General features: G+C 48.8%; 1 protein-coding gene across 1 annotated transcript in view; it reads right to left on the reverse strand.

Annotated features, from left to right (window-relative positions):
• The window catches only part of Myo7b (myosin VIIB), an 83440-nt gene that overhangs the window by 20251 nt on the left and 40925 nt on the right, over window positions 1-22264 (reverse strand). Inside the window, exons 18-32 of the mRNA XM_021214205.2 lie at window positions 20225-20377; window positions 19569-19667; window positions 18604-18698; window positions 15131-15215; window positions 13437-13655; window positions 12341-12511; window positions 12018-12227; window positions 11716-11883; window positions 9540-9667; window positions 5511-5637; window positions 4773-4892; window positions 3567-3740; window positions 2493-2720; window positions 1347-1514; window positions 50-177 (exon numbers count right to left, since the gene is read on the reverse strand). Coding sequence (XP_021069864.1) covers window positions 50-177; window positions 1347-1514; window positions 2493-2720; window positions 3567-3740; window positions 4773-4892; window positions 5511-5637; window positions 9540-9667; window positions 11716-11883; window positions 12018-12227; window positions 12341-12511; window positions 13437-13655; window positions 15131-15215; window positions 18604-18698; window positions 19569-19667; window positions 20225-20377 — 2273 coding nt within the window. The remainder of the gene's footprint in view (window positions 1-49; window positions 178-1346; window positions 1515-2492; window positions 2721-3566; window positions 3741-4772; window positions 4893-5510; window positions 5638-9539; window positions 9668-11715; window positions 11884-12017; window positions 12228-12340; window positions 12512-13436; window positions 13656-15130; window positions 15216-18603; window positions 18699-19568; window positions 19668-20224; window positions 20378-22264) is intronic.

The raw sequence follows: 22264 nt of genomic DNA on the forward strand, positions 1-22264 counted from the left end.
GCTGGCCACCAGGAGCAGCTCCCTGTCCTCCCCAACCACACAGCACCACATGCTCTTACCAGAGAGTGTGGTGACTTCAAATAGCCGGGAGAAGAGCAGGGGCCACAGAAGACGGGCAGCCTCCACTGTCTGCTCCTTCACCTCCAGTGGCGTGGCTTTTGATTGGGTATACTGGGCCTATATGGAGTGGAAAAGCCCGGGCTGCATATGGAAGGATGAAGGACAATCTCCTCACCTTCCACCTTGATTGATGCATGGTCTCTTTCTCTCTCTCTCTCTCTCTCTCTCTCTCTCTCTCTTTGTCTGTCTGTCTGTCTGTCTGTCTCTGTCTCTCTCTGTGTGTGTGTCTCTCTCTCTCTTGTTTTTTTTGAGATAGGGTTTCTCTGTATAGCCCTGGCTGTCCTGGAACTCACTTTTGTAGACCAGGCTGGCCTTGAACTCAGAAATCTGCCTGCCCCTGCCTCCCAAATGCTGGGATTAAAGGCATGCGCCACCACTGCGCAGCATGACACATCGTCTCTTGTTGCTCGCTGTTGCTATGCCAGGCTAGCTGGCTCCCAGGATTCTATCAATCCTCCTGTCCCTGCCTCCATCTCTCTGGAGGTGCACATCAGGACTGCACAGGCGTGTGCTACCCCACCCAGAATTTCAGGGGTTCTGGTGATCTGAACTCAGGGTGTCAGTCCTGCATAGCAAGCTTTTTATCCACCACGCCACCTCTACACTTCTCTCTTCCTTATATTTCTTCCTTTTGCCTGGCTCGCCCTTTCCCTTCCTAACATGTCCCACATCCCACTGGGCTTTGTCTAAAATGTCCTCAAGTTTTCTTTCTCTGTTGGACCAAATGTCATTTCTCATTTCTACATTCATGTTCTGACTTTAGGCATGGAAATGGCCACAGCAGCTATGAAGGGTGATTTGGCCATCTGCCACATGTACCAAACACTTAGGACGTGTACATGGCAACCTAAGATTTCCATGTACCTGGTGAGGGAACATTGAGAGGCTAGAGGTGTCATGAAGGGAAGAAATGATGAGCCTGTGCCAGGCCACAGAACTGTCAGAATTCAGCAGCTGTGGAATCTCTGGCCTTGGGAGACAGGCCAGCTAGGTGCCACTGGGCAGAGCAGTTTGGGACCAAGAGGCCCATCCGGAGGGAGGAGGGCAGGTAACAGGAACCTGTGGTGATGTGCTGAGCTAAAGGAGAACTTTGTCCCTTGACTCAGGAATGTGCCCATTAAAGCTTCCTGGTCCCTGGCACATGGGGAGACTCATGGGGGAAGGGACCCATTCCTCTCATCACCCCTCAGAGCGGACCCAGAGTGCCCAGCCTGCTGCAGACCGACCTTGGCATGGGCAGCGGTGACAAGGCTAACCCACTTCTCTGGAGACTTGGTCCGGTACAGCTTGGAGGGAACACAGCTGGGCAGCAGCTCCTGGACTGCGTTACTCTTCACTGTGGCCCCAAGCTGCACGTAGCAGTGCCGGGCCAGCAGTTCCACCAGCTCCTCCTCCTGTGTGCCCGGGACAGCAGGGACATGAGAGGGGTGAGCAAGGGCCCACAAGGTCTCCCCACGAGGCAGCTCCTGCCTCAGAGCAGTGGGGCTCACCAGCCTCTCACACAAGGTAGGAGGCAGGAGCAGCCTCCTGTCCTAAGGTCTCCCCCACACTGCTGCTCTATGAGGGGCAAAGTCCTCCCATGCCAAGGGCACAGTGGCTGCCCCATCCAGGCAGATGGCTGGAATGGTTGTGGCTGTTAGGGTCCCAAGACACAGCCTCCTGATATGACATGTGGTGTTTGCACCTGGTGCCACATAGTCACAGAGCACCCCGTTGTTAGAGTTCTTTATGCATCCCAGATGTGAATGACCCTTAGGGTCCTCTTCTTCCTTCCCTTCTCGTCTCCACCCTTCCTCTTTCTCCTCTACATGTTCTTGCTCCTCTTCACCCTCTTTTCCCTCCTTCTCCCTCTCCCCCAACCCCTAGCATAAGCCTCATGTATCTCAGACTGGCCTCAGACTCCCTATATATCCAAGGATAACCTTGAACTTATGCTCCTCCTGCCTCCCAGTTGCTAGCATTACAGTTCACTACCGGGTTCATTTACACAGTACCAGGGATCAAACCCAGGCTATCATCACTCAGCTTCGAGGCCACATTCCTGATCCCCACGATGTGCTGCTCTATGAGCAGCTGGTGTGAGAGGTCAGGCAGCCTGGGGCAAGTAGGGAGGGGCTTTCCTGCCTGATGTGGGTGCCAGGGAACCCCAAGCAAACCTGCAATCCATGGGAGGAAGAAGGCCAGGCCTGGGAAAGATGGCTGTACCCGGTGTTGGCTCCACACCTGCACCCTTGTATCTACCTTTCCATCCATCCTTCCTCAGGCTCCTGTCTGCCACATTCTTTATTACTTGCATTGCCACGGAGCCCCTGTACTGCAAAGCATCCCGATAATCACAGTCTAGGAATGGGGTAACTCTCAGAGCTCCTCACCTTCTCAAAGTTATACTCGCCGGACCACACTCCACGGAGGACTTGGTGGTAAATGAGCTCAGTGCTCACAGGGTCCTCTCTGGAGTCATGCCAAGGGGTGAAGAACTCCTTCCGGAAGTAGATGCGCCAGGGGGCCTGGCGCTGGCTCTCTCCCCTCTCTCGGGCCAGTTGCTCACACTGGGCCACGGCATCCATCACATGGTCAGAGCCGCTGCCCAAGGACCAGAACTGAGAATTGGGGGCAGGAGGAATTAAGAGCTGTGATATGCCATGCCCCAACACAGACATCTATCCTTAACACCGTATAAGGAAGACAGGGACCATGGTGCCCTGTGTGGGCCAAGATGCCACTCCTGCGTCCACTTGGAGACCAAAATGCTTCTTTCTCTTCATGTTAGTGTGTGTGTGTGTGTGTGTGTGTGTGTGTGTGTGTGTTTGCATGCTTGTGGAGCTCACAGGTGGATGGCAAATCTTCCCTAATTGCTTCCCATCTCCGTTTCCGAGACGGGATCTCTCACTGAACCTAGAACGCACTGATTTGGTTGGATTTGCTGGCCAATGAGCCCTGGGATCCTCACATCTCCATTTGGGCAGTGCAGCAGCAAATGCCACTATGCTTAGATTATTTACACAGTTCTGGGGGATTGCTCTCAGCTACCCATGCCTCAGTATGTGCTTTATCAACTGAACTGTCTCCCCAGCTTGCAGAAGGTGTCCTGGTCTGTCCATCCCCTCCTAAAATGCTTCCCAAAGAAGGGAGAGTTTGACTTCCACAGGTGAGTATTAGAGCTCCTAGGTTTAGGGGTGAAGGCTCGTATCTAGCCCTATGTGGGCAAAGGTACAATGATGGCCTGTAAGTATGCAGGCAGGAGGACTGGGCGTGTAGAATGAGGTGTTTCTGGTGTGCGTGCATATGCATGAATGTGTGCATATGCATGCCCATATATGCGGTGTGTGTATGTGGTGGCTGAGGATACAAGCATGGCAGGTTAATAGGTACAGATTCTGGCTTCAGGGTGCTCTGGCCCAGGTGTGCATAGGAGGCATATGTAGGTCATAAGTCCTAGTTGATACCTTATCATATACAGCAACCTGGAGGGAGAAGCCCAGATTGTCCCTGAGACCCTGTTTCTGAGAGACGTGCTGGCAGATTTCTCGTGATGTGGAGGCGGAGTCCACAGAGATGGTCAGGCTCTTTCCGGTTGCCAGGATGACCTGGATCGGGATATGCTTCTTGGACTTGACAGCCTAGGGACAGAGAGGTGGTGCTCTGCAGTCCTGGGTCCCAGAGCCTGTCCCCAGAGGCTCCCCATCCCTAAGTTTGCTTGTTCCTGTGGAGTCCTGAGGGTGAGTCCCTCAGGAGACCCAGGGTCTGATTGTGAATTGGCATGGTGTCCAGGGGTCTGTGCTACCCACCCAAAGCAGGTGAGCTGTAGACTTTGTAGTCTCTGCAGCCCTGGTATACAGCCTGTATCCCATAATAAGCCACACTCAGATGCAAACCCAAGGCGCTGAGGCTGTCTCAGACAAAGTTTAAGTCATTGGATCCTGAGCCCAACACTGTATAGGTAGATATGAGTAGCTTCCTATTCACCTATAGTTTGCCTACAGGAATTTGGGGAAGGAAGGCAGGTGGAATTGAAGAGAGAACATGAAGGGAATGTGGCCAGAGGAGGCCTGCTGTCTCTAAAAGGGGGGAAGTATAGGCACTGCTGCGAGCCAGGGTGCTCCCTCTATCCTGGTGGTCTGAAATGACCCTTTCTGAGGTCTTGAAAACTTAGAGGTGTCATGAGACAAAGCAGGTAGAGGTGATGCCGGCTCCTGATAAATAGCAGAGCTATGAAGGGTGACAGGCTTGCAGGACCATTGCCTCCTAGAAGCTAGAAGCAATCAGTGTGCTCTCTCACTCTATGGAGCATGGTAGCTGTATCTTTCCATCCAGGTAGGCGGGAGATAGGAACAAAACAGGAATGTGGGTTGAGAGGTGGGTAGGGAGGCTCTGAAGCCTAGGCTATGCTGAGTACTGGGGTGACCCGGAAGGAGCAACAGAGGAGCCAATGAGAGTGCTCAGCTAGCAAAGGCAATTTTTTGCCAGGACTGATGACATGAGTTGACTACCTGGTACCCACACCACCACGTTACTCTCTGACCTCTGCACGCACGCTGTGGTACCCACAACCGCATGGCGTGCACACAAGAAGGCGGAAGGAGTCAAGGTCAAAGGTCTGAACAGTGTGCCCCGCCCTCTACTGCCCACCTCCCACCCCTGCCAGCGCCTACCTGCAGCTCCAGCCAGGTGGGGGGTTCTGCGCGCACCCCATTGGCGAAGGTGCGTTGCAGCCGTTCGGCACAGAAGGGCCCATAACTGGGTGGCCCTTGACGAATGAAATTCAGCAGATACTGGTGGTGAGAAAGGGGTGGGAAGAGGGAGACATTCAGAACGGAGGCCTCCTCTATCTTTGGCCCGGGTCAGTTTAAACCCTTCTTTGCTGGAGGTGTGACTCAGTTGCTAGTGCTTGCCTAGCATGGCTGAAGCCCTGGGTTCTAGCCACGCTCAGATAGACTCTAACTCTCCAGCAATAAGTTCAACACCTTGTGGGACAGATGGATCTGATCCTCTGCTCCTACCTCCTGAGGGCTGGTACAGGCATGCATCACAACTTCTACTCTTACGTGGTGCTGGGGATTGGATCCAGGGCTTTGCGCATGCTCAGCAAGCATTGCTACCAGTTGCGCTATATCCCCAGTCCATCTCCAGTTTAGTTCTGAAGGGTCTGTGCTTGGGACCAAGGACAGTGAGACTGTGCTCCTGGATAGGAGCTTCCAAATTACTTGGAAGGAGCCAAGTAGAGCATCCTTTCAGATGGGAAAACTGAGGCTTAGAGGAGTGTAGCTAGTATAGTGCTGCTCACTAGCTATGACCTCTGGACTTGGCCCAGGGTCCAGGACTCAGGGTCTGCTCCTGTTGTAACCTGCCTCTTCCCCAATCCAGCCCCACCCCAGCCTGGCCCCCATCACCTTCATGAACCTCTCTGAGGGTGGGAAGCAGCCCAGACAGAGGCTAAGCAGGATCCAGCCCCGGGCCCGGCTACTTGTTTTGTAGTTCTCGGAGAGCTGCTTGCAGATCTGACAGTAGATTTCATCTCTGAAAGACACAGCCCATAGGCTCTGTGAGGCTCGCAGGAGGAGGAGAGCTTGAGTGCACAGTAGAATGATCTCACCTTACCCATAGCCTATGCAGTGCACCCATCACCTGGTGTCTTCCCAGAGCTCTGGGTGTCCGTCTTTCCACCTCCCCATCCAAGCTCATCAAGGCCCTGCCTTCAGTCCTCCTTCCAGGGTATTCCTTCCCTTGAGTCTTTGCTTCCCTTCCTGCCTCTGCCCATGGCCTCCTTGCCCTTGCTGCTGTTCTTGATACTCTCTCCCTGGTCCATGTATAAGCAACCTGTTCCTTCCCCAACCTTACAGTTACTTCAAGTCACCTTTCTTCTCCTCTGCTTTAAGGCAGTGTCCCACACCCTGGAGATTGGCACCTCCTCCAGTACAGTGAGAAAAGAGGAGACAGGGTGTCTATTTTTGCTTATCACTTGCTAGATTCAGAAAGGCATAGGATGAAATCTCTCCAGGTTTTTAATGTAGGCACTTAGTGCTATGAACTTGCCGTTTAGAACAGACTTCATTATGTCCCATAAGTTTGTGCATATTGTGTTTTCATTTTAATTTAATTCTAGAAAGTTTTTAACTTTGCTTCTGGACTTGGCCCAGGTCGATACATACCTGTACCATCCCTCAGGAGGCAGGAAGCCAGAGGCTCAGACCTAACTGTCCTACAGTGAATGTGTTGAAGTTATTAATGGACAAACTAAATCAAATGGACTTTGATATTCATTCAGTAGTGAGTTGTTTAACTTTCATGAGTTTGTGTATTTTCTGCTATTTCTATTGTTGATTTTTACCAACTACACACATGATATAAGGCTAATCTCTAACATATAAAAAACTTTAAAAAACTGGACATCAAGAAAACAAACAGCCAAATTAAAAAAATGGGGTGCATATCTAAACAGAATTCTCAAAAGAGGCAATGTAAATGACCTAGAACAACTTTAAAAAGTGTCCAACATTCTTAGTTATCAGGGAAATGCAAATCAAGACTACTTTGAAATTCCATCTTACACCTGTCAGAATAGCCAAGATAAAGCAAGTGACAGCTCATGCTGGTGAGGCTGTGGAGTAAGGGGAACACTCATCTATTGCTGGTGGGAGCACTTATGCATTGCTGATGGGAGCACTCATCCACTGATGGTGGGAGCACTCATCCACTGCTGGTGGGAGCACTTATGCATTGCCGATGGGAACACTCATCCATTGCTGATGGGAGTGCACACTTGTACAACTAATGTGGAAATCAATATGTCAGTTCCTCAAGAAACTGGAACTAGATCTAGTTCAAGACCCAATCACACCATCTTGGGCATATACCCAAATGACGTTCCATCCTATCACATAGACACTTGCTCAACCATTGTCATTGCTGTTATTTTCATAAACGCCATAAACTGGAAACAACATAGATGTCTGTCAGCAGAAGAATGAATTAAAAATGTACGAGTTCAAAATCAGTCTATGGAGCAAGTTCCAGTTCAGCCAACCTAATGGCAGTGAAGGAGTTGGAAAACAGAAAGCTAGTGATAATGTAATAGAACAACATGACACGTTCCAGCCCCCAGCAAACAACAGAACTCAGTAGCTTTGGCCATGTGGCTCTAGCTTTAAAGTCCAGAATAGAAGGAACTACTGCAACAAATGATGCTGGTTAGATGGAGCTAAGAAACTAATGGTGATTAAGAAGAGATCTGCATCACTGAGGTTAAATCTTCTGGGAAGTGTTTTCTGAGAGCACAATGAAGCTGTGTTTCAGGGATGCCACAGTTGTTCCTCATGCTGCAGCTGTACTTGGTAATGTGTAAGAGTCACCCAGGTGGTACTGGTTTTGAAGGCATGAAGGAGTCATGAAGAGCAGCTGAGGCTTGGCCCTGTGAGAGGCCATGGAAGGTCATCGGTAAAGGTGGAGCCTCAGTTGCAGTTGATGGCCCGGGACTGAAGGGGCCATGCAAAGGAATTGAGGCTTGGCACCATGAAGAGGCCTTTGAAAGACTGTTGGTGAAAACCAGTTGCAGTGGAAGACCCCAGTGTATTGGAGATGCCAGTACAATGGGATAGTCACCAAGAACAGCAGCACCAGTGGAGTGGATCAACTTAGCTTAGAGTACTACAGAGGGCAGAGATGGAGCTGTGATACCAGCCCTTTGGAAGAGCTCAGAAGATCACGTATCAATTCCAGACATTGAAACAAGAAGCTGTAACATTGAAGTTGCCTTGGAGACCCCAAGATGTTCAAGATGCCAGAGCTGCAGGCTATCTACTGAGGAAAGCTGTCATCAGGGAGTGGCCCAGCAGAAAGAAGTTTCTTGCAGTCAACAAAGATGAAAAAGGAGTTGGAGATCTGAAGACCGTTTTGACTCAGATATGGAGATGCAGAGTTTGGAGTTTGCCCAGCTGGTTTCCTATCTTGCTTTGGGAAATACAGTTAAGTGATTTCATGAATCTCAGAAAAGGCCTTGAACTTTGGACTTTAACGTTGTTGAGACTGCTATAGACTATGGGGATTCTGGAAGTTGAACTAAATGTATTTTGCATTATACTATGTTTAGGTATGGCCCCAATAGGCTCATATGTTTGAACAAGCCTATGTTGGCCAGGGAGTGGAATGTGTTGGTTTGTGTATGCTTGGCCCAAGGAGTGGCATTATTAAGAGGTGTGGCCCTGTTGAAGTAGGTGTGTCACTGTGGTGTGGGCTTAAATACCCTCAACCTAGCTGCCTGGAAGTGAATCTTCCACTAGCAGCCTTCAGATGAAGATATAGAACTCTCAGCTCTGCCTGTACCATGTCTGCTTAGATGCTGCCATGCTCCCATTTTGATGATAATGGACTGAATCTCTGAACCTGTAAGTCAGCCCCAATTAAATGCTGTCTTCTATAAGAAAAAAAAATATGGTACATCTACATAATGGAGTATTGCTCAGCCATTAAAAAGAACTAAATCATGAAATTTGCAGGTAAATGGATGGAACTAGAAAAAAAATCATCCTGAGTGAGGTAATCCAGACTCCATGCCACAATTCCTGTAAAGCAAATTGCACATGAAGTATGTATAACATAGGCATTGATATGCTAACATGCATAATATAATGCAGAACTCTACTTTATAGGGTCCTGTTAACTAGAGCCTGTTCTATAATGAATATCCGGAGCTCCTGGGAGGCTGAGGCAGGAGTTCCAGGCCAGCCTAGGCTACATAGTGAAGCACTGTCTCAAAAAACAAAACAAAACAAAATAAAGTGAACAGTCCTTTAGCTGATGCCAAATCTGTCTTAAAACTGCATCTGACCCCAGCGGGTTCTGCCCAGTCCAGGCTCATGCACGGGTATGTGTGCATCTATGTGTAATGAGCTTGTAGGAGCTTTATTTGGTTACTTTCCACCATGCTGATATTTTAAAGACAGTGTCTCTCAGCCTGGGACTCACTGATTTAGCTGGACCGTTTGGCCAGCAAGCGCTCAGCACAGGCGTTACAAGCACATAAGCACACAAGCACAAAAACACACAGGCACACAAGCACACAGACACACATGCACATAAGCACACAGGCACACAGGCACACAGGCACACAAGGACACAAGCACACAAGCACACAAGCACACAGGCACATGCTGCTTTTCCTGGCTCAAACTCAGTTCATAATGCAGGTGTGGAACCAACTGAGCCATTTCCCCAGCCCCTCCTGGCTTTTCTTAACAGAGCAAGCAGAGAGCCTAGGTGGCTCTAACAGCAGCTAGGCCAAAGACCTAGCCTTCAGGCCCATGTCAGAGTAGTTGATTAGAGATTCAACTACTAGAGGCAGATGATAAGGGTGATGCCATCATAAGCTATGTGCCAGGGAAGTGGCCTGATATTCTGAATAGAAGTAGGGGGTGGAGACTGACCTGAGTCCAGGACGCATGATGGCGTAGCCTACAATGAAGTGCACCTTCTCCAGGTTAGACATGGGTCTGTCTGAGATAGGGCCATCAAACTTGAATGCCTCGTCACCAAGGTTCAGCTGGCTGGCCACCTAGAAGTCCACAGACAGCTGTTAGCACAGCTGTGACCATCCCCATTTGCCAAGGACAAAACAGATGCATGGGATGGAAGCAATGGCCAAGAACTCTGTACCAATCTGACACTGAGCCAGGACTGACAAATCATCTCTTAGCTGGGCTCACTTGGCCAGTGATCTGTGAGGACCACTGTAGCTTTATGGAGGAGATATCACTGGACCCTCTGCCCCAGCTGCTTCTTCTCTGTGGAGACAGACCAGGGACCAAGGGGATGTGAGCGCTCGGGTAGTTCGCTGTTTAGTCACCAGGGATAGCGCATTTGTCTTTGACATTCAGCCATCTTCTGGCTCAGTTTACAAAGCCAGCAGCACAGGTCGGGGCAGAGGATAGACCTTGCCCCAGTGGTGTCAGTATGAGAGTTTGCAGCCCAAACTAGAGCTTGGGGTGAGAATGAGCTTGGGTTGAGGTCAACTCAGGGCTAGACAGCATCGCTGTCTGGGTAAAGCTGGCGTTGGGTACGGAATCTCAGTGTGAAACACTGGCTGGTTGCATGGGTAGGGCTTGTCTGGCCTACTTAACAAATGTGCATAAAAGAAATCTGAGATCTGACCCGGGAAACCAGTCCAGAGTCTCGATGACTGCCTTTTAGAAGACAGAGTTGCCTGCTAGACTGCCTGTCAGAGTCCCCGCTGGGAAAGGTCCTCAGCCTGCAATGTGAGCTCCACCTTCTATTCCGGCTATGCCCCTGCCTCACAACGTGAAGTACTGTATTTTTCATCTTGGATCACTCAGTGTGAAGAAAAACCATGTAGTGAGGATGCTCAGATAGCTCAAGACAGGGACCACATACCGGGATGGATACACCATTCCATGATCCTGGGAGTGGACTCAGGTCAGGTCTACAGGTTATTCAAGCCAAAGTTGGCAGTTTAGCAGCAACTTCACGAGAGATCCTGAATCAGAACCAACCATCCAAGCCGCTCCCAACTCTCAGAAAGAACTAGTCTGACCTGTCTTAAGCAGCTGTGCTTCGGGGTAACTTGTTACGCAGCGTTGCTACCTAACACACTCTGGCGGAGCTTATGTCTCCAGAGGTCAGGAAGCTGGAGCAGCTCTGGGTTGTCCATGCAGTCAGGGCTGCAGAGGGCTATAGGGCTCCTCTGTAGTTAGTGGGCAAACGGGTCCTCACAGCATGCTGGGTCTCAGTGGCTCTGTGTATGGAGCACTCATGGATTTCTACCGTGGACCCCCAGCTACAGTCACTGCTGCTTAGCTAACTCCTTTGGATTTTGGTTAGTTCATTGCATGAACCAGGGCCTTAAGGAGGCCTTGACCAAAAAAGTGTGAATCATTTTTAAATCGTGTGTATGTAAATATGTGTAGTGTGTGTGTGTGTGTGTGTGTGTGTGTGTGTGTGTGTGTGTGTGTGTATGTGTGTGTGTGCGCATACGCACACCAGGCTAGCACTTCTGGGAATTCTCACTGCATCCCTTTTCCTCGGAGGCATGCTAGGCTTAGCCGCGCACGCTACTGCCTGGCTTGGCTTGGGGGGATTTGATGAAGCTTGTGTGGCGAATGCTCTTATCCTCTGAGTCATCTCCCAGCCTTGCTTATCTTCCCTCTCCTCACCTCTTTGTCTGACCTCCAGCTTGTTATACAGCCAAGAGTGACCTTAAATCCTCATCCTTCTGCCGCCAGAACTCCTGTGCTGGAATAGCAAGTATGCCCCACCCTGTCTGGGTTGTGTGATGCTGGGGACCAGCTCAGGGCTTCGCTCATTCTAGGCAAACACTCTACCAACTGAGCTATAGCTTCTTTTTCAAAAATCTGTTTTTTGGTTTTTAAATGTTAATTTGAATGTGGCTGGAGTCAAAGCCAGCATTCATAGTTCAGGAGACCATCTGTTTGTGATCGCAAAATCCAATCCCGACTCATAAATTGCCAATCCCGACTCATGAATTCCCAAATGCAGTCTCGGGCCCTGGGTTCAGTGGACAGTGCTTCCACTCAGCTTCCGAGGTCCTTCCCTAGTGCACACCTCTCTGCTGCCCTTGCCACATACCTTCGAGGATCTGTTGTGCTGTGAACCCTGAGTGACACTGTCCTTGCCCAGCCTGTCATGGATCTGCCGCATCACTGAGCCGCCAGTCAGGCTGCTCCTGCCATAGACCACTGGCTCTGGAAGGTCACCCATGAACCTCAGGATGATAATCCAAATAGTCAGAGCGGCCTGGGGAATGAGACAGGAGGGCTGGTTGGTTCCGGCACTGGGATCCATGGTGATCTGGGCTCTTTGCTTATTTTCTCTGAACAATGGGTTGGGGAGCAGGCTGGGCCACATAGAAACCAGGGAAAAAACAGTACCGAGTGGTCAGTGTCATTTTCATGGTAGAGGAGTGGGTATCGAAGGGGCTTCTGGATGTGGGTGTGGCTGGCTGACTTCTGGAAGTAAGTCACAGCAAACTTGGGGAAGGTATACTCAGCCAGGCTGTCCATCTCCTCTTCTGGCATTGCCATCATGGGCACTGTATCCAGATCAACCTCATGCAGTTTCTGCGTCTTTACTTCCAGATCCTGGGAGGGCCAAACAGGGAGGACACAGGCCAACCTTTCAGTCAGTGGAATGCACATCAGTAATCCCAGTTAGCCCAAGAAGGGTCCTCCCAACCCTGCTTTCACTGTCTTACCTCAAAGCGTGTTGGGGCTGGACCCTCCTGACCTCCAATCATGGCTGGGAGGAAGCCAAACACTTTCTCCACCATCGCTGTGTCAGTGACGGTGTCATAGATGGACTTACGCTTCCTCTCATGGACCGCACCTTGAGCCTTTGGCTCCTTAGCCAGAATGATCTCAGGCCCCTGTACGTACCCCATAGAGAGAAGGTTAGTTAAAGGGATTGTCTAGATCAGGTTGGTCTGGGAGCATATCTCAGTTACATTAATTGAGGTGGAAAGACCACGCGACATGGGTGATACCATTCTATGGCGTTATACAAGTGGGGGAAGAAGCTGAGCATTAGCACACACACAGTAACTTTCATGGGTTCCTGCTCTTGGATGGTTGTAAGATGGCGGGCGGGCTGCTTCAACTTCCGGCAACCTTGACTTTCCTAAATGAATCCTTTTTCCTTTACATTGTTTATGTCAGGATATCTTATAATAGCAACAGGAAACATGACAAGTACTTTACTGGGGTGGTTTGAATGAAAGTAGCCCTCATAGACCATAGGGAGTGGCACTATTAGGAGTGGTAGCCTTGTTGGAGCAGGTGTGGCTTGTTGGAGGAAGTGTGTCACTGGGGGTGGCTTTGAGATTTCAAATGCTCAAACCGGGCCCAGTATCTCTCACTTCCTGCTGCCTGCCGATCCAGATATAGAACTCTCAGCTACCTCTCCAGCACCATGTCTGCTTTGTGCCACCATGCTTCCCACCATGAGGATAATGGACTGAATCTCTTAACTGTAACCCAGCCTCAATTAAATATTTCCCTTTACGGGAGTTGTCATGGTGTCTCTTGAGAGCAGTAGGAACCCTAACTAAGACATTTACCAACTGAGCTGTCTTCCCAGCCATTTTGTACAATCTAAATTATATCCCCCAGGAACATCTCCTTCATGGACTCTTGCTGTATTTCTAAAAACTGTCTAGTAGAGTTAAGCATTTTCACTTGAGAATGTTGGATATTCTAAAGGGCTTTCTCATAAGTATTCTTAACTGCTGTTCATCAGTTTCCCTCTTTGCCCCAGCCAACCCTGCCTCCCTTTCATACCACGTGACTACCTACAGTGCTTTTCTGTTGCCAGTAGCTCTTCCGGACAACCATGCCCCTGGCATGTGCTTGAATGATCACCACTGCCCTCCTCTTGGCCTGGACTTGCTGTCGCACCAGGTAGCCCCTGCAGCGGGCCTGCAGCTGCACTATCCTCTGTCGCATGGCCTGGAACTGTCTCATCAGCAGGTGGCTCCGGGCAATGGCCTGCAGGCGTTCAAAGCCCACTAGGATCTGTGAAAGCAGGAAGCAGCTAGATTTATGGCAAGACCACTTTCCTGGAAGAGCAGAGAGAGGTTCTTCACAGAAGACCCTCCGTGCAACTTAGTCACCTGCTTTTCGGTACAGTGCTGGCGTTATGGGTATACATACATGCCAATGTGCATGAAGCTATTCATTACTTGTATTGCTTACTTGGAGCAGAGCCTACCATTCAAATAAGCTCCAAACAAGCATCTGGCAAGTAGTATATGTGATGGTTTATGTTGATTGTGAACTTGGCAGCTCTAGACTCGCCTTGGAGACAAACCTCTGGGCATGACTGTGATGAGTTCTCAAGACAAGATTAATTGAGATAAGTAGATCTACCCTAAATGTGGACAGCACCATCGCACGGGTCAGGTTTCTGGACTGTATAAAATGGAAATGCCTAGCTGAGCATAGGAACTCATTGCTCTCTGCTTCCTGATGGTGGATGCAGTGTGACCAGCAGTCTGGTATTCCTGCTGCCATGACTCCCCCATCATGATAGTCTGTACTCTTGACAGGTGAGCCAGCATAAGCCCGTTTTCCCTTAAGTTGCTTTTGTTGGGTATTGTCTGGCAGCAAAAAGGAAATGTAACTAATGCGATGTAAACAGTGGACTGACACGGGCTCCACAGCAGACAGTGGTGCTCACTGTACTGCTGAACAATGGCGCCCACTCAGGTGGGGGTGTCTTTAAAATAGGAGAGAAATGAATGAACACCCAATCCACACCATGCCACAAAAGTCCCTGGGTCTCCAGGATGAGCCTGTTGGCTGATTAAAGGCCAACTCAGTGGGCAAGCCTAAAGCTCTGAAAGTCACACAGACCCATAGATGCCAGATGTACCACTCCTGAGCAAATCTATTTAAGGTCTGCTTCATTTCCTTTACTTATATAAGTGATTACTATTAAATAATGCACCCAGTACACCAGGCCCTCGGGTGACCCTCCATACTTGTGAGTTACCACCTGGAGCTTTGTGAGAACCAAGTGCTGAAAGTCAGGGCCAGTTGCTGATGGGACCCTCTTATGCTGCAGCTATAGTCATAGTCATCATGAGAATGAATAAGGGGTCAAGTAAAGCCCGAGAGAACAGAGATGGCCGCTCTGCCTCACATAGAGCAGACTCACTCTCTGGGGCCTGTGTGGGAAGAGCAAAGAGGAGGAAATGCTCTAACAGGAGGTCCATCCATCTGGTTATCATCATGCCAGCCCAGCTCTGGGGGACACCCAAAATTCTGAGGGCGAACACATCAACACCCCAAACATAAGGCTGGGGAGATGCTAAGGAAAGAGTAGGAGGAGGGGGCTGTCACTTAAGTAAGAGCTGTATTCTCTATCAATCAGCAATGGAGCCCCTCCTGCCCGGGAGCTCTGATCCAGGGAAACTATCCTGTGTCTTTCAGGGGTTGGTTTTCTGCTGCCCCTGAAAGTCCATCCTCCGCAGCTCTCTCTCTCTCACCAGCTTGAAATTCTTTCTTTGGCTATAGCCTCGCCACGCTGCCTGGAGGGTCACAGCTGCCCGTCTCTGCCTCAGGAACTCCTTCCTAGAGGGGAATGCAAATTAGAGGCATTTAGCAACTCTTCTAGATCCTGCAAAGAGTGTAGGAGCCAACGGGTCTATCTGGAACACAAGTAGGTGATAACATATGAGGGAGGAAGGAATCTGGACAACACATGCTCAGAAGCCTTTGCCAACAGATGACAGATGTACATGCAGGTTAGAGTTGTGAGACCTGCCATTAACAACCTAAATCTCTAGGCTAAGGATGCAGCTCAGTGGTAGAGCATTTGTCTAGTGTAAGGTTTAGCGTTCAGTCGTCAGCATCACAAACAACTCCCACCCCCAACAATTAACAAAAAAAAAAAGTAAAAACAAAAGAAAAACTCCCACATTTTGGAATGATGATAATCCAGTTTTTAAAAATAATCAAGAAATCTTTCCTCATTCCTTTACAGTCTACCAAGGATTCTGAAGGAACAGGACCAGTCACCATCTTTTCATTTCTTTTTTTTTTTTCTGTTTTTGTGTGTGTGTGTGTGTGTGTGTGTATGTGTGTGTGTGTGGTACGTGTGCATGTGCATCTGCTTATGTGTAGGCACACACGCTTGTGTGATTCTGTGCACATATACATGGAGGTCTAAGGTTGATATCAGAGGCTTCTCTGATGAGCTCAGCCCATGAGAATCTTTAATTTCATACTCAGTTGTGTTTTTGTACCACTTTTAATACTTTCCTGGATGAATTTCTAAGGTTTAGAATAGTATGCCTTCATCATATTAAAATTATACAGAGAACTTCAGTATTGATTATTCCTGGGTCCCATATACAACAATTACATCAGAACATTTGCTCTTTGTCTAGTGTACACACACACACACACACACACACACACACACGATGAGAAAGTGGGAGAGTCACAGAGAGACAGAAAACAATAGTTAGAGAAGAGAGTACTTCAGTTACTAACAACAGAAGCTAAAGCAAATTGTATAGATCTGTGTTCACACAGGTTCTATAGCAGTGGTTCTCAACTTCTCTAGTACTGTGACCCCTTAATACAGTTCCTTAGATTGTGGTGACCTCCAACCATAAAATTATTTTCATTGCTACTTCATAACTGTAATTTTGCTACAGTTGTGAATAGTAATGTAAATATCAATGTTTTCCAATGGTCTTAGGGGACCTCTATGAAAGGGTCATTCCAACCCCAAAGGGATCACAACCCTGAGGTTGTTCTATAGCTACTGCTTCAGCTAGCACAACCCAAAACATTGGAAAAGACAATATCTGCACTGAAACTGCACAGATGTATTGTTACCATATTATTCCTCAAATAATACATTCTAAAAGCTAGTTGCATGACATTGGTATTGAATTACATTATCTAGAGTTGTGCTAACGTATACAGGAGGATATATTTAGGTTATATCTGCCAATATTGTACCATTTAAAATCTTCAAAGGAACTAGTGAGATGGTCCAGCAGTTAAGAGCACTTGCTGCACTTTCAGAAGACCTGAGTTCAGTTCCTAGCACCCAGATGGTAGCTCACAATCACTATAACCCGGTTCCAGGGGACCCGATGCCCTCCACTGGCCACCATATGCACTAGATATGCACCTGACCTGACCTGACCTAGCTGCCTATCCAGAGCATATTCAGCAAAATCTAGGAGATTCTGGTTGTTGTGGTAGGGGAGCAGGCAAGAATGCTACACATGTCTAGTACACGAAACTTTGGAAAGCATCCTATGCACCATACTGTTTCCATGGCACAAAAGTTACCCAAGGGACTAGGAGTGTGGTTCAGTCGTGGAGTCCACGCTTAGTATGTATGACAGTCTGAGATTAGCCTCAAGCAGCAAACTAATTAGGCAAGCAAGATGATTCCTCAGTAAAGGTTCTTCCCGTGGCATCTGATGCCTTTAGTTGTATGCCTAAGATCCACATAGTGGAAGGAGAAGTGCATTGTGGGGGCGCCTGGGGGAGAAGCCTTTCACGAGTCCCCAAGGTGAGAAGGCCACTCCTTCTGTGAGGGTTCATACTGCCTGCTGACCTGACAGGATCTAGAATCCTCTAAGAGACAAAGCTCTAGAAGAGAGTTGCTTTAATTGAAGCGAATGCCTCAGCCTAATTGTAGGCAGCACCATCACATGAGTCTGGGTTCCAGATCGCACAAAGGAGAGAAAGTGGCCATAGTACCAACACGTGGCTCCCTCTGCTCCTGGGTGTGGATGTAGCGGCTTCAAGCTCTTGCTACCATGCCTTCGCTTCCAGGAAAGGTTAGACCACCAAACAGTGAGCCAAAATGAACCTTTCCTTTGGTCTACATCTACACACCTACACACATACACACCTACACACACATACACACCTACACACACACTTACACACACACCTACACACACACACACATACACACCTACACACACATACACACCTACACACACACTTACACACACACCTACATACACACTTACACATACACATCTACACACACACACACACACACACACACACACACACACACACACACTACTNACACACACACACACACACACACACACACACACACACACACACACTACTGTAACTGAAAACGAACCCGCAGTGGATGGGGACTGAGTAGAAGAATGGAGAGATCAGAGGATGAATCAGTAAGATTGAAGACAGAACAGAATAAATTTTTAATCTGCAGGATGGAGAAGAAATGGACTGAAGAAAGTGAGCAGTGCTCCAGGGATCAGAGGGACTATGACACAGGAGCTAAGACTATAGTGTCTTCAAAGTCCCAAAAGCAAGGAGGAAGATATCACTCTACTGACAGGCATGGCTCCATCAGCAAAGTGCTTGTCTTGCAAACATGAGGATCTGCACTCCCGTGTGTGTGTGTGTGTGTGTGTGTGTGTGTGTGTATATTATGTATATGTATGTGTGTATATGTATATGTATGTGTGTGTTGTGTGTATTTGTGTGTGTGATATGGATGTTTGTGTAAGTGTGTATATGTATGTGTGTGGTGTGTGTGTGTGGTATGTGTGTATGTTTGTGTGGTATGGATATATGTGTAAGTGTGTATATGTGTGTGCTGATTGTGTTTGTATGTGTGTGTATATATGTGTGTAGTGTATTATATATTGACACATGTAAAGATGAGATTGAGACTGACATCATTTGCTTATAGAATGCTTTTCCAATAATATATTAGAATTATCAACACAAGCTGAATGTCCCCATTGAAGAAATCTTCCCTCCCAGGCCTGCCTATGGGATACCAGGTGCTGACTGACAGCATTTAGGCACTTGGCTGCACTCCAGGTTAAGTGTGTGAGGCACACACAGGCTACTCAGTGAGCCTGGAGTCTCCAAACAGCTGTGGGGCACTTAGCCTCAGATCAATCCAAACTTTAGGATGGTCGTTGGGGGCAGGCACCTGTATTTGTGTCCCCGAAGGACTCTCTGGATGCGGATCGCTGCTCCATCCAGGGCCTGGCTTCTGTGGATCTCCAGCATTGTGTCCTGATGATCCTGAGGATGGGTGATATCATCATGTTGTTGTCCCTCCCTCACCCCCACTACCCCTGCTTGGTACCAGGTCTTGGTTTCCAAAAGTGAGGGTGTCCCAGACTCTCCTATGAGAACTAGCAAAGAAGGAACCCGTACGTGGTTCTGAGTGAAGCAACTACATCTCACCCTAATGTCAACTTAGTTTGGCTTCTTTGCTCTTTCAATCTGCTAGTCTCCATTTCCCAAAGTCATTGTCTTCACCCATGGGTGTGTCTCTCCTGCCTCTTACTCCCCCTAGTTCCCTGAGGCCTGAGACATGAAGCACAGAGCATCATCATCATCATCATCATCATCATCAACCCGGACAGGCAGGGGCTGTCTTTGCAGGACAGAGAGCTGTGGCGCCTTGGCTGGTGGGGAGGAGAGGTTGGGGACTCAATTGTTCCCCTTTCCTTCCTCCCCTCCCCCTCCCTCTATCTGTCATCAGCAGGACTGAGTCTCTCCTGTGCCTTGGTGAACTTGGGCACAGAGCAGGACCAGACCTTGAGCATGGTCTCAAGGAACCAGGAATGTAAGGCTGAACCTTCTCTTTCCATCCCTTCCCCAACACCAGCTCCACCCTCTGTTCCTCTGTGTGGCCTTTCATGGCTGCTCCATCTTTCTGTGCGGTTCCCTTGGGGAATTCTCTCTGTTGCCCCGTCTCTCTGTTTATCTCCTTCCTGTCTAGATCCCAGATTCCCACTATGGGGCAAGCCAGTGCATGAGTCTATGGCTAGGGGAACCCACAGCCCAGCCGAGGACCAGAGTAGGCATGGCTGGATGGGGCTCTTTCCTGTGTCCCTCCTGCTGTCGCCAGGAAGCCAGAGGCAGCAGTGCCTCCCAGCATCTCACCTTCAGGAAGATTTTGGTCTTTCCAACTTTCCAGTCTTTGTCTGTCCCCAGGCACAGGTCGGCGATGCGCAAGGTCATCTGGCGGGGCTTGTTTTGAAACTGTTGAGAAAACCAGGGATGGCCGGGGACTCTGGAAAGGGGTGAGGGCCTTCTCCAGGGCTGCTCAAGTAGGAGCCCCCTTGCATACAGGCCACCCAACAAGGGCTGTCTGACAGCACGCAGGTACTTGCCGACTCTCCAAGCTAAGTGGATGAGGGCTAGGTAGAACCTTGGCGGGCCCGGGGCCTCCATAGCTATGGAACACTTAGCCTCAAACCAATCTAAATGTTAGGATGGCTGCAAGATGCAGAAAGATGGCAGAACATCCTATCCCACAGAGCTTTCTAGTCACACCTCAGATCCTAGACATGGTGGTTCCAGGAGGGCAAGTAAACCCACAGACATTTCAAAGGAACACACAGCCATCAGAATCAACCAGAAGCCAGTGCTGGTCATCCACCTTGCCTATACAGCACAGATAGAGGAGGAGGTCAAAAGGAAGGACAGACAGGGAACATGTGGAAGGTGGGTATCCAGGCTGGGGAGGGTCCCAGAAGTCAGGAAGGAGGAGAAGATTCAACAGGAGGCACAAGGTTCTATGGCCTCTAGGCACACACCTGCATACGCTCTGGGCTGGGCAGCAGCATGCGGAATCTCTGTGAGAACTCATCAAATGTGTAGCGGATGGGAAAGCCTGACTTGCGGATGTGCACGGTCTCCATCATGCCGGAATAACGCAGCTGCTGAATGCACAGCTCTCGGTCAAACAGCTGTGGGTAGAGAAGACTGGGCTCAGGAGCTTAGGATCCCATCCTTCAAAATACTCACCATTGCTGCCGCCGGGGGGTTTGGGGGAGGGGGGCTCAGCTCGTCATCCCCCAAAGTCCAGAAGAACCTACCAAACGCTTGGTTGAACTAAAAGGACTGTTTTTATTAGGTGTGTGCCCAGAATTTGATATATAGCTGAGCATGCTGTTCTGCCTCTACCTCCTGTGTGCTGGACTTATAAGCACATAGCACTGTACCCAGACTCCAAATGACTTTTTGAAGATAGTGGGAGTTGCTGGAAGTAATTCCAAGGACATAAAAGGCAATAGATAGGAACTGGAACTCAGGCCAATTGGATTGGTCCATACATATAACACGTGGGAGGAAGAAGCAGGAGGATCATGAGGCTATCCTTGGATATAATGAGATGAGAGAGAGAGAGAGAGAGAGGTGTCTCTGGTCCTCAACCTAGGTCTCTACTCTACAATTCACAGCAGGAAGCTGCAGCCACTCAGATGATGTCTGGTCAGAGACACCCACAGAATGTGACCAGGCAGGCAGTGTGGTCACTTGCAGGAATTCTAAGAGCAAGGGAGTTATCCCGGCATGAGGAATAGGAGTTGTCCAGCTGCTGTCTATAGTAGCTGTCTATAGTAGCTTTTATAAAACAACCTCAATAGATAGAATTGCATCCTGATTCAAATATGCCCACATTATGCTCACAACTGTCCATAACTCCAGTTCCAGTTCCAGTTCCAGTTCTAGCCTTGATGGGCAGCAAGCTTTCATTCATGTGGTGAATGCATACACACATGCAGGCAAAGCATCCATACACATAAAATAAAATAATTTTAAAACTATGTAAGCTGGACAACAATAAAGGAAGATACACAATATCAAACTTTATCATCATATGCACATATGTGACATCCCCACACTTGGGCACACATGGATATATACACTAACATGTATATACCAATATCTCCCTATACCCTATGACATTGTTTTTAGTTGTTTTGTCTTTGCAAATCATATATCCTAGCTTGGAAAGCCCCTGTGCTTCTGGCTTTTGGAGGAGGTGGATTCTATAGTTCAGGGTATCACAGGCTTCCTTTTGTCCCCACCACATGTGGAGAAAGCTTCTGCAGGTCTGACTCTTCAGTGCCAACGTTTGAAATAGTCGACGCCTTTTTGCTAAGTGTGGCTTTTACGTGGAAGATGTGCTATACCACCTGCTCCTTAGCTAGTTCCATCTTTTCTGAGAAACACAGAAAACTTTCTATCGAAAGATTAGCTGAGACAGGGCCGCGCGGTTTTGAGAAAATGCCGTCTTGTAAACCCCTATGTAAGTTTCTAGTTTCTAGTTCCCAAATGTAAGTTTTGATTCTCCTGAGCTTCACCTCTCCGAATGTCAGCTTTGGCCCATCCTGTAAGGACGTGAGGCCAAAGTCTGACCAACAGGAGCACAGGGAGGGATCCTGAAATCATAAAGTCCCAGTAGAGTCCCACTGGGTGTGCTCACTTGCCAGAGCTTGTCCCTGCAGACTGCCCTTCTACAGACGTGATGTCTTAAAGATAATTCAGGTCATGTGGGCATTCTCGTGACCACAGACAGCTTCATTTCTAACATCCTATAGACAAGAGTAAGCCTGACTTTATGGAAGATAATAAATAATGAGGCCCAGAGGAGCCCTGAACCTGGTTGAGCACACACAGCTGACGATGGATGGACTGAGAAGCTAGATGTGAGTGTGTGGAAGTCAGTCTGAGGTGAGTGTTCATGTCACTGAGCTGCCACCAATTCACACCAGTGTCTGTAAAGAGGGGACAAGCGGCCCCTATAATGCTGGCCATGCCCTGGATGTCAACTCTAGGTGTCAAACTCAGCC

The sequence above is a fragment of the Mus pahari genome, chromosome 15 (assembly GCF_900095145.1).
Source record: "Mus pahari chromosome 15, PAHARI_EIJ_v1.1, whole genome shotgun sequence".
NCBI lineage: Eukaryota > Metazoa > Chordata > Mammalia > Rodentia > Muridae > Mus > Mus pahari.